Source organism: Sebastes fasciatus, chromosome 17, assembly GCF_043250625.1.
Source record: "Sebastes fasciatus isolate fSebFas1 chromosome 17, fSebFas1.pri, whole genome shotgun sequence".
Taxonomy (NCBI): domain Eukaryota; kingdom Metazoa; phylum Chordata; class Actinopteri; order Perciformes; family Sebastidae; genus Sebastes; species Sebastes fasciatus.
In genome coordinates this window covers 8,364,135-8,378,451 of record NC_133811.1, presented here as the reverse complement: position 1 = coordinate 8,378,451, position 14,317 = coordinate 8,364,135, and the positions used below count along the sequence as shown (strand labels likewise).

The 14,317-nt window shown below is 40.3% G+C and overlaps 1 protein-coding gene across 2 annotated transcripts; it reads left to right on the top strand.

Moving 5' to 3' along the window:
- Positions 1-1,438: 1,438 nt before the first annotated feature.
- Positions 1,439-14,284, top strand: tmem222b (transmembrane protein 222b). Of its 2 annotated transcripts, XM_074612524.1 has the most exons (7): positions 1,441-1,613; positions 4,641-4,725; positions 5,852-5,883; positions 5,984-6,080; positions 6,170-6,300; positions 8,945-10,113; positions 11,560-14,284. In XM_074612524.1, the coding sequence occupies exons 1-6, from the start codon at positions 1,495-1,497 to the stop codon at positions 9,030-9,032; spliced, it is 552 nt and encodes a 183-aa protein (XP_074468625.1). In that variant the 5' UTR covers positions 1,441-1,494; the 3' UTR covers positions 9,033-10,113; positions 11,560-14,284. The 2 variants fall into 2 exon arrangements, with proteins under 2 accessions (XP_074468626.1, XP_074468625.1); XM_074612525.1 differs by lacking the exon at positions 8,945-10,113 and having other exon boundaries at positions 1,439-1,613; positions 14,189-14,284.
- The last annotated feature ends 33 nt before the right edge of the window (positions 14,285-14,317 follow it).

Sequence of the window (14,317 nt, the reverse complement as noted above, 5' to 3'; positions counted from 1 at the left end):
CCTTTGTTCACTCTTTTGACCTCCAGCATGATGTGTGTGTGTCCTGTAAGTTAGTTATTTAATTCTTTGATTCACCTGTTTTAGTGCACACTATCTGTTGATGGTTTGATTTATTGTTAATAAGTTTGTTTCTGTCGTTGCAGAGCATAAACCACACTCACAAATGCAGACAGAATTAAGACGGAAATGATAAGAAATCTGCTTCTGAAATAAATCACTCTGCATACGAAACCTGCTGACTACTCCTCTCTGTGATATCATTAAGTCCAGTCCAGTAATTTCTCATTTAACACCGGTGGTTGCCAAATGTTTTGGCTCATAACTTCTTAATATGAATCCATATATCACCACAGCCTCAGTCAATCATTTCAACGGCCGAAAGATGTAAAAGTATTTCACAAGAAAAATAAAAATTTTCTTGAATCATCTTGTGACCACTCAGATTTATCTTGCTACCTCTTCAGGGGTCCTGACTCCCAGGTTAGGAACCACTGGCCTCTTCAATGCTTTCGTAAATAATTAAAATCCTAGGTGTTGACCCTTGACCCCTATGAAGTCAGAAAGGCTTGTGGCTAGGGCTGCAAATCATGATATTTTCATTGCTGATTGATCTGCCAATTATTTTCTTGATTAGTCCAGCATTTGTCGACAAAATGTGGTGATAAATGCGCATCATGATTTCTTAAACACCAGGCTGACATGTGCATTTTCTTTATAACGATAGTCAATTTACAATTGTATTAAACTGAGAAAAAGCAGCAAATCTTAACATTGAAGAAACTGGAACCAGAGAACGTTGTGTGTTTTTGATACATCATATAGGATATAATTGTGATTTAGCTGTACATGTATATTTCCATCACTTACATAATTTGTTTGATTACCATTCTGTGGTAGATCCAAGTTATTATAAGTTATTATTATCATTATCATTATTAGACTATCATAATTAACACCTATAGAAAGAACATTTTAATGATTTTAAGTACTATACTATTAAATAGCTTAGTTACTTTGGAAAAGGGTCGTTAAAATGGGTGTAATTTGAACAGCTTAAATATGAAATAAGAGGATTAAACTTAATAACTGGCTTGTTTGACAAAACTTTTCCCAGACTGATCTATTCCTCTTGATGGCTTGCATACATCCCGGAAGTTGCTGCGGGTGCCAAGGTAGCGGGAATAAGAGAAAGCGGTCCGGACTGTACCTTTCAAAGTAAAACGTACATTGACCTTCCATGCTAAATATACAACACATCAGTTTATATTTGTTCTACTAAAGTTCCTCCAGATATTAAAATAATACTAAATAAATAATTAGAATCGTTTACGACGGCGCATATCTCCACTTAGCCCGTATTTATTACCAAAACGACACCTGTTGAATTTTATTTTGAAGCTAAAATCCCCAACACTTCCGGTGGTGTTGCGTGTATTCGTGTCGCTTGACGCAGATGTGAGTGGAACAGATGAAGTTCATCTTCCACAGCTGGTGATGGCGGATGTTGTTGAGAAAGACACCATGAAGAATTACCGCATAGCGTCTGAGAAGATCAACCCGGAGACGCATCGCTATCCGTACTGTGTGGTGTGGACGCCCATCCCCGTGTTATCGTGAGTTATCGCCGTCCACCGAGCCAGTCAGGCGGGACGAGAGACGGAGTGACACCTTCACTAGCTTAGCTTAGCTAGCAGGAGTGCAACACAACAACAACACACTTCCTGTTGCTGGTTCCCTTTAATGTGTTATATATGTGATACATGTGTTGTAAATGTGTTGTTACTGTGTTGCCTCGCTGTTGGTTAAGAGTCAGACTCACTAATATGAATTATGAATGTCTCACTGTTAGGAGTATTATTGAAAATGGAAGCTTATTTAAATGCATATAGATAATTAAACATCATTAGAAAGCCAATTAACCAATTAAACCAACCAATTAACACCATGTAAACTATAACAACACCAAAATGATTTTACATACTGTGCTTAAAGTCATTTATTTGGCGTCAGAAGTTAGTTATAATGCCAAAATACAATATGTCAGTGGCATATTTTCATGTTTTAAAACAGTTTTTTTAACTTGCCAAGTATCAAAATTATGATTTTAATGATATTCCTATAGAGCAGTGGTTCTCCAAAAGTGTGTGAATGTGTTTTTTTTTGGTGTGTTGGTGGAGGTAGAATACAATACAATACACATCCTGTTACTACTTTCCTTTGATTAATGTGTTGTGATTGTGATTAATGTGTTGTGATTGTGATTAATGTGTTATTATTGTGATTAATGTGTTGTGATTGTGATTAATGTGTTGTGATTGTGATTAATGTGTTGTGATTGTGATTAATGTGTTGTGATTGTGATTAATGTGTTGTAATTGTGATTAATGTGTTGTAATTGTGATTAATGTGTTGTGATTGTGATTAATGTGTTGTGATTGTGATTAATGTGTTATTATTGTGATTAATGTGTTGTGATTGTGATTAATGTGTTGTAATTGTGATTAATGTGTTGTAATTGTGTGGCCTCGCTGTTGGTTAGTCAGAGACACTAATATGAATTATAAATGTTTAAATGTTAGGAGTATTATTGAAAATGGAAGCTTATTTCAATGATTATAGGTAATTAAACATTAATTAGAAAGCCAATTAACACCATGACAACACAAAAATGATTTTACATACTGGAAATTTGAAACATAAAGTCATCTATTTGGCGTCAGAAGTTAGTTATAATGCCAAAATACAATTTGTCAGTGGCATATTTTCATGTTTTAAAACAGTTTTTTAACTTGCTAAGTATCGGAATTATGATTTTAATGATATTCCTATGGAGCAGTGGTTCTCCAAAAGTGTGTGAATGTTTATGTTTGGTGTTGTTGGTGGAGGTAGAGAATATATTACCACAACTTTTGCAATTATTGCTTCCTTTTTTATTATTATTTATTGTCTTCCATTGATAAGTGCAGGCAGTTGTGTAACTCGGTACTAATTCAATAACAACAAAAGCGTTTCCCTCATGTCCCATATAGGGTTGTAACAGTATGAGATTTTCATGGTACAATAACTTGAGGCCTACCACGACTACAATAAGTTTGTATTTAACATTTAAAGGGACTGTTTTTAAGAATCAGAAATTGGTTGTAACTGCAACACCTGTGGCCGTTAAGTCAATGAAAGCTAGTGTCCTGTTGCTCGCGCTCGCCCGTGTGCACGCGCTACCTGAATGTGAGCGAGCATCCATCATAACACGACACACGTCAGCTAAAACCACAATATCACTCTATATTTCACCCGCTTGGCAGTAATGTTAGCTGACCAGACGAAGGTCTCTCCATGAATCAATGCTGATCCTAGTGTTGGCTTTTCCTGCCTCAGCCTCCCGACCGTAGGAGGGAGACACCGGCACCCGGTCGGAGACGATAACGTTTCTCGTTGCGGAGCCCCGTCACTTCACAAGACACGGGAAACCTCTGTTGGTCTGGAGGAGCTGCAGCATTTATTTCTGCACAAACGTCCACTGTGCATTCACTAGATATTCTCAGAGCTAAACTAACTCTCCTGCAGTGTGGAGTGTGCGCACATGCACGTGAGGTGGAGCGAGCTGAGTGAAGGCAGGCAGAGGAGCAGAGAAGCAGAGTACAGCAGAGACTCCGGCCCTGGAGACCAAAGCTACGGTCTCCCCCGCGTCCTCCGACCTCGGCCAACACTGTTTAACAGACGGGCTTCACTAGATATAACTTTGCGGTTTTGGTGCTTCAGTGTAGTTTGTGTTGGAGTCTGAGTCTGAACAGCGTAGCCACACGCGAGCGCGCATGGGACACCGACCCGGATTGATTTATACGTGTAAGAAGTTACAAACAGTCCCTTTTTAAAGGTATAGTGTAGTGAATAGTCAGTGTATTAACTACAGTAGATGACAGTCGGCACGCTCCCAGTTTGGAGAAGCAGACAGGAGTTACCACATAGAAGCAAAGCGATATACTGCTTTGCTTCAGACAGCCCTTTCTGACAGGGAACTGAAGCTGTTGTGTCCATCTATGCTCCTTTCAAAGCCACCAGACTCCATTGAAAAAAACTTTTAATTTTACCTTGCCTTGATCAGTTAGTTTGTTTGTGTTATTGTGTGACTAACTCAAACTAACGTCACTAAAGTCACACAATAACACAAACTAACTAACCGATCGAGGCAGAGATAGACCAGACTGTGTTCTGCGAGGTAAAATTACTGTTTTTTTCAATGGAGTTTGGTTGCTTTGGTGAGCGCATCTTTTTACTGCTTTAGTTCCCCGTCAGTCACACAAGGTAAGCAGGCGAAAATATTCTAAATATAGTGTACACTTACGTTTTGCTGCCGGCCCCGTCCACAGCTGTACATTGCTTTGCTTCTGTGCGGTAACTCCTGTCTGTTTCTCATCTACTGTAGGTAATACACTGACTGTGGATAAGTATCTCATACAACCCCACTTCAAAACACCTAAACTATATACCTTTAAACATCTCACACTGGCTTCGACTGTCCTTGTGTGGACCCATGTCCACTAATATTTAATTATGTGTTCATCTTTCTGGGGATTGTCACAGAAATGCTATTTTTATGTTGTAATATTAACTTTGCATGTTTTGTTTTGTTCTTTGTTCAGATGGCTGTTTCCATTCATTGGCCACATGGGAATCTGCACTTCCACGGGTATCATCCGGGACTTTGCCGGACCTTACTTTGTCTCAGTGAGTAATGACTGCGGTGCTGTAGAACATTATGGCCTGTGTGTGTTAAATGTGAAATACAGTGGCTCTACCCAAACGCATCGAAAAGATTAAGGTTGGTGGTGGTGTGTTGCTTCAGGTACCAGAGCAGCCTGGCTGCACAAAAAGGCGTTGGAATGACACAATAATGCACAAGGCAAAAACGTGTAATACCGTTCTTGCTTTAAGTGTGTTATTTTCACGCCATGTAGTCTGTACTGACTGCAATGTAAACACATCCGCGTGAATATGCTACACTCAGGGGTAGTGACGTAGAATAAATAAGTGAGAGAGACTGCTTATGGTGGGCCGGTCCGACAATCACAGGACTTTCACCCAGGAGACCGGTGTTTTGTTTCATAAACCTAAGTGAGAGTTTGTTTTGCCCCCTGCTGGTAGGCCACTACACCTACATATACGCTTCTAATATTCACACCTCGGCGAGGCAAAACATGACACTGACACGCTATCCTCTGGTGGACAGGTGGGTCTATTACACACTTTGAAATATGATCCATGAAGTTCAGTTTGAGTAACAGATCCATCCGTACGAAAGCTTAACAGACACTAAAGCACTGCACAGCGGTGTAAGAGGAAGGATTTTACAACTCTGGAGTGTCATCATCTACCAGGAAGGTGCACTTGCATGTCTTTGATTGGCCAACATAACGCCTTGTCGGATGATGTCGTGCTCGCACTGTTTTGCCAACGTCCTCGGCATACTTGGCACCCCTTGGCTGTATCAAAGCAGTGATCCCATTCACATGAATGAGGGGGCTTTGTGTTTACCCGCGCAGTGCTGTTGTCTGTCTGACCGCGGCCTAACTGATTCTAGGACCCATTGTTGGTGAATAAAAACAGGATGTGAGGCACATTTTCTGAATTAGTAATGCTAAACCATCTAAATTACATATTCGCCCAGGGAGCCCAAGAGCATCAGTGCACATGTGATTTGTTCATCACATCATTAGGAAATGTTTGCCTGTAGTGTTAGTGTATTATAACAAAAGGACAGGCGGATTAAAGAAACATGAGTACACAAAGTGATCACTTAATCTGTTTTGAAATAATAAATAGCAATTCAAATGTTCTTGTTTTTTTTTTGCAGGAAGACAACATGGCTTTTGGGAAACCGACAAAGTAAGTAAATGAAAATATTTGGGATTGTTGTGATCACACTGTTACATATTGCTACAGAGAAATACCTGTTTCCTGACGCTCGTCCTCTCTTTGGTTGTAGGTACTGGGTGCTTGACGTTAGCAAAGTCTACGCTAGCGGCTCCAATGCCTGGGACACGGCGGTACACGATGCTTCAGAGGAGTACAAGCACAGGATGGTAAATAAGTGTTCTTGTGATCTTTTTACTTTACTGTATAAAAGTGAAAACCCCAGGAATGATTTGTGCTCTTTGTTTTTTCTCAAAAGCACAACCTCTGCTGTGACAACTGTCACTCGCATGTCGCCATGGCTCTGAATCTGATGCGCTATGAAAACAGCACCTCGTGGAACATGGTCAAACTCTGCCTGCTTGCTCTGATCCATGGAAAACACGTCAGGTAAGAACGGGGGCAACATGTCCAGGCTTTGGGAATAGTGTTTGCTGCTGGGGTTAGACTGATGTATATATATACAGCGTTCCATGCAGCGGTAATATTACGATTTGATGACCAGCTTGGATGCATCTTAGTGTACGCATACTTATCACAATGTCAACCACCGTGGTCAATAACAGCAGAATCTCGCCGTCTCAACCTAAACATGAAGTAGTACTTAATCAAATCATGTAAATGAGCCATATAGCTCAATTTATCTGTTCTCCGTGCACCGTTTCCTCATCCCTATAACAAGATGAATAGTATATGTATACGTTGTATGTCGTTGTATATGTATACGTTGTATGTCGTAATAACGTGAAAATATCTTGTTATAACTTGAAAAACATCTTCCTGTTATAACGTGATATTGATCTGGTGGTGTGAAATCTCTCTATTTAACTCAGTGGAGTTGCAGGAATTATAAATGAATCCATTAATAAAAATAGTTGTATGGAAACTTAGTATTTAGGACAGTGGTTCCCAACTTTTTTCCTTAAGGGACCCCTTTTCTATCATTGAGTGAACTGACGACCCCTGACTAAGTGACCCATTTAAGGGATATTTCATATTATATTCAATGTGTAACAATAACGGTACAGAACAACTGATAAACTGTACAATTAGTGAAAGTAATAACTGCAGGAAGTTTGTGTAGAAAGAGTGATTTTGATGATTAATTCCTGTGCATATTGCATCAGAGATGAGTTTTCCTCTTATTTTTAGGAACTTTTAATACAATTCTGTCTTTTTTTTTATTTTTAACAATCATACATACTTAATGGGTTTCTTTTTTTGACAAATTAAGTGTTTTCTTCTCGCTGACACTTGGCCATTGTTCTATTAGCTCTTTGGTTGTTTTAACTGCGTACTTTTCTAATGCAGGACGAGGTTGTTAATCAAAGAGGAAAGACTATGAATATAACCTGTGTTCACCGTGCCCTTATCCTGTTTATATCCTGAATAATAATCCAAACTTTTATTCATCGTAATGAATGAAATGCTGAGATTTAGGCCAACTGTATAGATTTTAAAAACTTACACCCCTTAAATCAAGAAGGCCATGTGACCCCCCCTGGAAGCTCTAGAGATCCCTAGTGGGGCTCGGGACCTCCAGGTTGGGAACCAGTGGTTTTGGAGACAGTGTTGCCTCCACATTAAGTTTCACTCTGTTACATTAAAAATAGTTACTGTACTGTATGATGAGCACAAATGCAAATTTCACTATCGCTGTACTGTTGCAGTCTGAACTGTGTCAACGAGTGCTAAGAAATATGTTTTTCACGTTTCTACATTTAGAAATCTTTTGGATCAATATGTATTTTGTGTTTATTTAGTAACATTTTATGATTTATTTTAATTATTTATGACACAATTTCAAAACTTTAATCAATTATTATAGTTTCTTGACTGACATAACCTTTCAGATTAGGTTGTACAGATTTTAGGGATATGAAGTATTCGAAGATACTCCAAGAAATGACATCACGATAAGCAAAAATACCAATGTAGGCACTGTCGGACCATTTCTATTGCAGAGTTCAAAGGGTTAAAATGAAATGATGACTGATTGCTATGAAGCTAAAGGGTGTTTGAGGGTGTTCACATCCATAGTAGGTAAACATCGTAGGAATAGTCTCCCAATTTTTTGGACAATACAGCAGGAGATCTTCTTGACAGACCGTATCACACAGTCACCTGATCGTAGTCCAACTGAACAGGTGTTCCACCTGCTGAAGCTCCTGAACCGAGCAGGATGAGGAGATGGCTGCTGTACAGGCCTGGCAGAGCATCACGTCTCTGTGTTATAGACCTTCAGACATGAAACACTGTAAAATGAATGCTAAGAGTCGGCACTTCAAACTTGTAGTCATTGGTAGCCAGGTAGCTCGAATGTTTTCTCAGCAAGCTTAAACTGCTTTTAAATTTAATTTAGTTGCAAAACAACAGTTTGCATGATATGTTACGAAAAGTTATTCCTCGGTTTTTGTGCGTTTTCCGACAGCAACACATGACAATTTCCACTCGTTATACAGTATGTACACTCTTTTCAAAATAAACATGGTTAGGTTTAGGCAACAAATGTACTTTTTTAGGTTAAGGGTTAAAATAACTACTCATGTAGGCTACTGTCTTTGAGAGAGAGAGAGAGAGAGAGAGAGAGAGAGAGAGAGCACATTTTTCCGTTTATTGCCCGGTTAAGCCATAGGTTAAGCCCTCAACCCCGCTCCACAGGCGCGTCAGTGTTTTGCCCGATGCTCTTTGCCAAGAGGCGTTTTTGAAGCGTCCGCGCCTGTAGTGAGTCATCTGTGTCATCAGCCCCTTACAGTGCATTGCCTTTTGTAGGTATAGCTACAAACGATGTATGAGAACCAGCTACATGTTCCGCTTGTCAGACGGGGTAAATGGGGTTTTTACAAGAAAAATCGACATCAGTAATATTGTCCATACTGAAACAGATGTCATACAGCAAGTGAAGGGTTATTGATGATTTGTGTTCAGCAGGACATTATCCTACAACCATTAGATTAGTTTCTTCTCCTCACCTTCATGTATCTGTCTCTCTCTCTCTCCTCCTCTCTGTGGTTGTTTCTCTGCCCTGATCCAGCTGTGCGGGCTTTCTGAAGACCTGGCTGCCTTTCCTGATGCTGGTGGGCGTCATCCTTACAGTGGTCGTGGCCCTGAACCTGCGGTGACCTGGGAGGCGGGGTCAAAGACACAGCGCGGGAACCCCCGCAGGTCGGATGTGGGGTTGACCTTTTTAGCCAACGAGGGGGGGTCGTCGCACGAGTGTCGGGCGGAAGTAATCGACGAGATAAAGACTACTTGCCTCCAACAGAAGAATGACCAACACATGCTTGGTGTGTGGGAAGCCTGGTGTTACTCCAGTGGTGAAGCTGGAACGTCCTAGCGATGGAAATTGATTTATATTCAGTCATTTATTGAGAGAGAAGACACCACGACTACCAGAACAACACAAACACACTTAATGGATTATGATTATTGAAAGCCTAACAGCAGGTTTAAGCCATCGCCACCTGCGCAGTGTCGACGTTGTTGTCGCTGCATTGATAGTTGAACAGAGGAACATGTACGTTGTTGGGAACACATTCATGCCTTGCTTTTCAGATTTCTGATGATTTTACTTTGTAATGGATTGGGAGTGTAATCCCATGATTCAGTGCTTCCAGGATGCCATTTTTTATATATACTGTGGAGCACAAACATGTTAAATCAATTAGATGCCTTTCTAGGGAATTTATTGCATTTCATGCCTGATCTAATGTAGCTCTACTGCAACTTACAGCTCAACACGCCAGAGCGGTTTGTAATTTTTGTGCATTTTCTTACTTAACTCATCAAGAAAAGGCTGCATCTTCTAAAAAGAAATATTTTCTCAGAGATATGTTGTACATGCATTTACATGTATCACCTCATGGTACTACTTTTAATAGGATGTTTTCATACCTTTTAACTACAGATCATCAATGCAACGATTGTAGCAACCTCAATGAATGTGGCTGGAAAAAATACCTACAAACAGAATAGTTAAGATTTTTTTGTTTTCTATACTTGTGCCAAATCAGTCAACCCGTTCTCACTCCCAACTCGTCAAATACCGCGGAAAAAACTAACCCTAACTAAGTGATTGTGTGGCTACGGAAGTTTATTTTGAAAGGGCACTATGTATATTACATACATAGCGTATATTGACACAGCATCCCTGACCCGTCTAAAAGTAATGCAAGAGGGGTACCCCGTGCGTCGGTCTCCGATGCCGACGGGCACTGACCAAACGGCGGTATTTGACGAGTTGTGAGTGAGAATGTGTTGAATTAGCCCTGCCTCCTAAAAAATGATGTTCCCATACAACTAAACTGCATTCCTCAGTTACGTTTTAGGAGGAAGCGTATTTTGTCGCGGATTGCGTTTGTCTTTGACGTATCACAAATACGTTTGTAATAGAAGCCGCAGCACGTGACGTAGTATAACGAGCAACCATCATTGAAAGTTCCGTGGTATAATCAAGACTCCAGGAAGTCCACTGGGCTTTGAAGCAAGTTTTTATAGTGGCCAAACGGTGGAATTACACCTCCGTCACGTGATGTCATTGGGCCCAAAAATTCTTTTTCCCATAGACTTGCATTGGGAAAGAGACGTCTGTAACTCAGCAGATCGTTTTTTTTTTAGGTAAATCAACTTCCCAGTACGAACACTTGAATAGACCTTATTTAAATCATTAGGTCTTAAAAGTTGTTAAATGCACAAATAGCCTAATCCTTCCTCCGTTCATGTGAATGAGCCCCAGACCGAGGGCTGGGAGGCGGAGTTAAAGGAAATGCTACTGCAACTGCTCCATGAGCCCAATGGATGCAGAAGATCGCCGGATGATCCGGGTACTTTATCTCTCAGCAGTCGAGCAATTTTGTCTTCATGCGCCACTGAGCAACTCTCATAGTAATGAACGGGAGCCCGCCGCCAACGCTGTATCCAGTTCTCTTTATACGTCCATGGCCTCAACCACCAGTGGTTAATTCCAATGTGGATAACGAGTAGGGTTAGTGACCCTGTTGTCTCTGCTGGCAGCTGTTGTGCAGTTAAATTCTGCATTTTATAATGCTACTACTGCCTACATGCACTTTGCATCAATTCCCGTGTCCAGCGCTGCTTTCTGTTTACACCCAGTGTATGTGAATGGTGGACTGTGATATGCGTTTTCAGGCGTGGTAGTATGGACGGAGATTAATTCTAAAACAGCCCTAAAACGCTCCTCTAGGCGGAGATTGTTTTTGTTTTAAAACGAAAACGTATTAGTGTGGATGTCGCCTAAGTAGTGTTATTGTGTTCTTTTGTTTCGTTTCAATGTACATGAACATTAACCACATCTTAAACTGTTTAAAACTGCGACCGTAATCCGGGAGAAAATACGTTTCCCTCAAAACGTAATTGAGAATGCAGTTTATTTGTATGGGGATGCAATTTTGTAGGAGACAGGTTTGGCCAAATGTAGGAGAATGGGAGACCAACTCAAACTGTGTCCTTGAATGTCTGACTTATTCTTTTAGCGGAGCAGCTCGTTGGTGACTCCAAAGTTATTGAATGAAAAGCCTTTTGGTGTCCGAGTTATGAAACCTGATCTGATTTAATTTTTTTTTTTCAAGCTGAGAGATATTTTTTTTTTACATTACAAATTTTGACTTCACGGGAAGAAGCAGGAGTCAGTGCCTAAAAAAATGACCTCTCTTTATGTATTATATTCTAATTTTTGTAGTTATTTTTGACGCGTTTAAAAAAAAAAAAAAAGAAAAGAAAAAAATTCCACATGATGGTTGGCAGTCGAAATCCGTTGCCATGGCTGTCATGAGTAGATTCAAATCCCCTCATTGTTTGCAATCAAACAGAAAAAAAAGTGTTGAGCCCCCTCTTTGTCCGCGGTGCTGCCAGAAGCAGCAGGTAGCCAGGATCCTCAGGTTTTCACACCCACCAACCCCTGCTGAATATCCCCAGTCCCCCCAGCGCCGGACCAGCGTCGCTCCTGCTGTTTTCCACCTCTGCAGATCAGATTCGAAGGTCACTGTGAAATGTCAGCGCTGTTTCACCAAGCTTTGATGTATAGCGGCCAACATCCTGCAGTAATCCAAAGTCATTTAAGTGTGATCTTATAGATTAGATTTTATTTTAAGGTTTTAACGTCAGGGCTAACACAGTGCCAGTTTTCTACACTTTCCTCTCCTCATTGGGCTTCTATTGAAAGCTGATATTCCGTGGCCTCTTGTGTGCATTTCACCCATGTTGCCTGTAAATATTTGATCACACATTACACAGTAGTACACCAGGTGCTTTTTATAAATTTCGCAAACTTGATCGCTCGTCCTACAGACTTATCCTCTGAATAATTTACGGTGTAATTTTTGTTCCTTTTACTCCACTTCTGCGTATCATCTCTGCTTGGCAAGATTTATGCCTGAGTGAATGAGTGTGTGTGTGTGTGTGTGTGTGTGATCACGTGTGTGTGTTAGTCATGCATACGGCGGTCGGCGAGAGCATGTGATCGCATGCCAGCATGTGTGTGTTGCATGCATGCAAGTCGAGTGTTTGAAAGAAAGAAGGTCGTGTTTGTCTTTTTGTGGCTTCTTGATTACTAATCAGCTGCATTCTTTCATTGCAGCCAACCTGCTGATTGATTTCTATATTTATTACTCAACATCTTTTCTCTTGATCTCGTTCAAGTTTTTATGTGATTTGCCGGCAAGAATAAATAATATATTAGACTGTAACAGGCCTGCTTAAGTTAATGTTGATTTGATGCACTGTACTGTTCGTGTGTAGCTGCAGATGCTGTAGATTAGAGTCATTTTCTCAACGCATTAAAACGAGGACTTGGAAATGTAAAATGAACGGTGGATACTCGATATAGAAACGCTGTTTCGGGCAGTGGTTCCCAACTAGCTGCTGGCCGATAGCCGGTTGTTTGGGAACAGAGACGTTAATGCATCCACCACGGTACAGGCTTACAGCATACAGCCCATGGGTGTATTATAAGATAATAAAAGTGATGAATTACAGCCAATATATCCATTATTACAGCCGCATACATTTAGCAGGAAGCTGGCAGAATACATATAATACAGAATACTGCGTTGCAGTCCCGTGGGTCTGATGCATGTTTATTATACCGAGGAAAATAACTCTGGATTTGGTAATTGGTTCAATTTTCTAACGATTTAAATGAGGGCTATTTAAGTGTTTGTACTGGGAAGTTGATTTACGTCGGGAAAAAAATGATCCTCTGATTTACAGACGTCTCTTTATACATTCCTGGCTATGGACTCATTGGCGTTTTCAGTCCATAAGGCGGCAGCGCTACCGCAGCGCCATTGTCAAAAATGCACCAGTTTTGCCTCTTTGCTTCTATACTCTTTGTTTACACCCGACACCATTCAGCTGTGAGTGTGACTACAAACGGACTTCACTCCGTCGTGGAGTGGGAGTGGGGAGGTTTGAGAAAAAGGTCCTGTATCTAGTGTTTGGGCACATAGGACTTCTGTTTTTTCCTAAAAATATAATGGAGTCTATTGCAAAAAAGTCCCAAACGCTAGATATAGTATGATTACAAAAACTCACTTCTCAGCCAGTTTGACCAATTTTGTAAATGTCTTCACATGTTGTGCTTATAGAGCCCAGAGAACACTTCCACCAAAGGGAATGAAACATTTCAGTTGCGTGCACAGAATGGTTTAAAAAAAGAAATCAGGAAATACGCTCATTATGTCTAAACTGCAGGGACATTTTACGTCTCTGTCCAAACTGGAAAATACCTATAGAAACAAACAGAAACGTTTTTTGGTTCTGTGTAATTGCGCTAAACGTCGGAAAATGGGAGACCAACTGTCCTTGAATATGTAACTTGTTTTCTTTAGTGAAACGGCTCATTCATTACATTTTGAGCTATGAATGAATGAATGAATGAATGAATGGCCCTTTGAGATCAGCTCACACAACATTGTCATTATCACTGCTTCTGACATATAAACATATATATATGTATATATATATATGTATATTTTAGGAGGAGAACTTGTGAAGATATATCCAGTCCTTTATTGGAGTGCGTGTGCAAGAATGCAATATTGAGAGGAGATGCTTTGAATGGTTTTAGATGTTTCCTGCTGCTCGTTGTATCCAAGAGGCAGCAGGTCCAGGAATGTGGAGACCACAGAGGTCCAGTCCGCTGACAAAAGACAGTCGGGATGCTATTATTAGTGCCACTATCCATATATACTTATACCAGTCTGCAATTTCAAAACCCTCTTTTGTTCCTCTAATCCTCAAAATATCTTTTATGCTGCAGATCATATAGCCCACGGGGAATTTGAAGACTGTGTGTGGACTCTGAATGTGTTTATCACTTACAGCTATAATACCAATAAAGATGTCTATTATTGTAGACATTTGTGGGAGTTTTTCTTTTTTTTTTAAC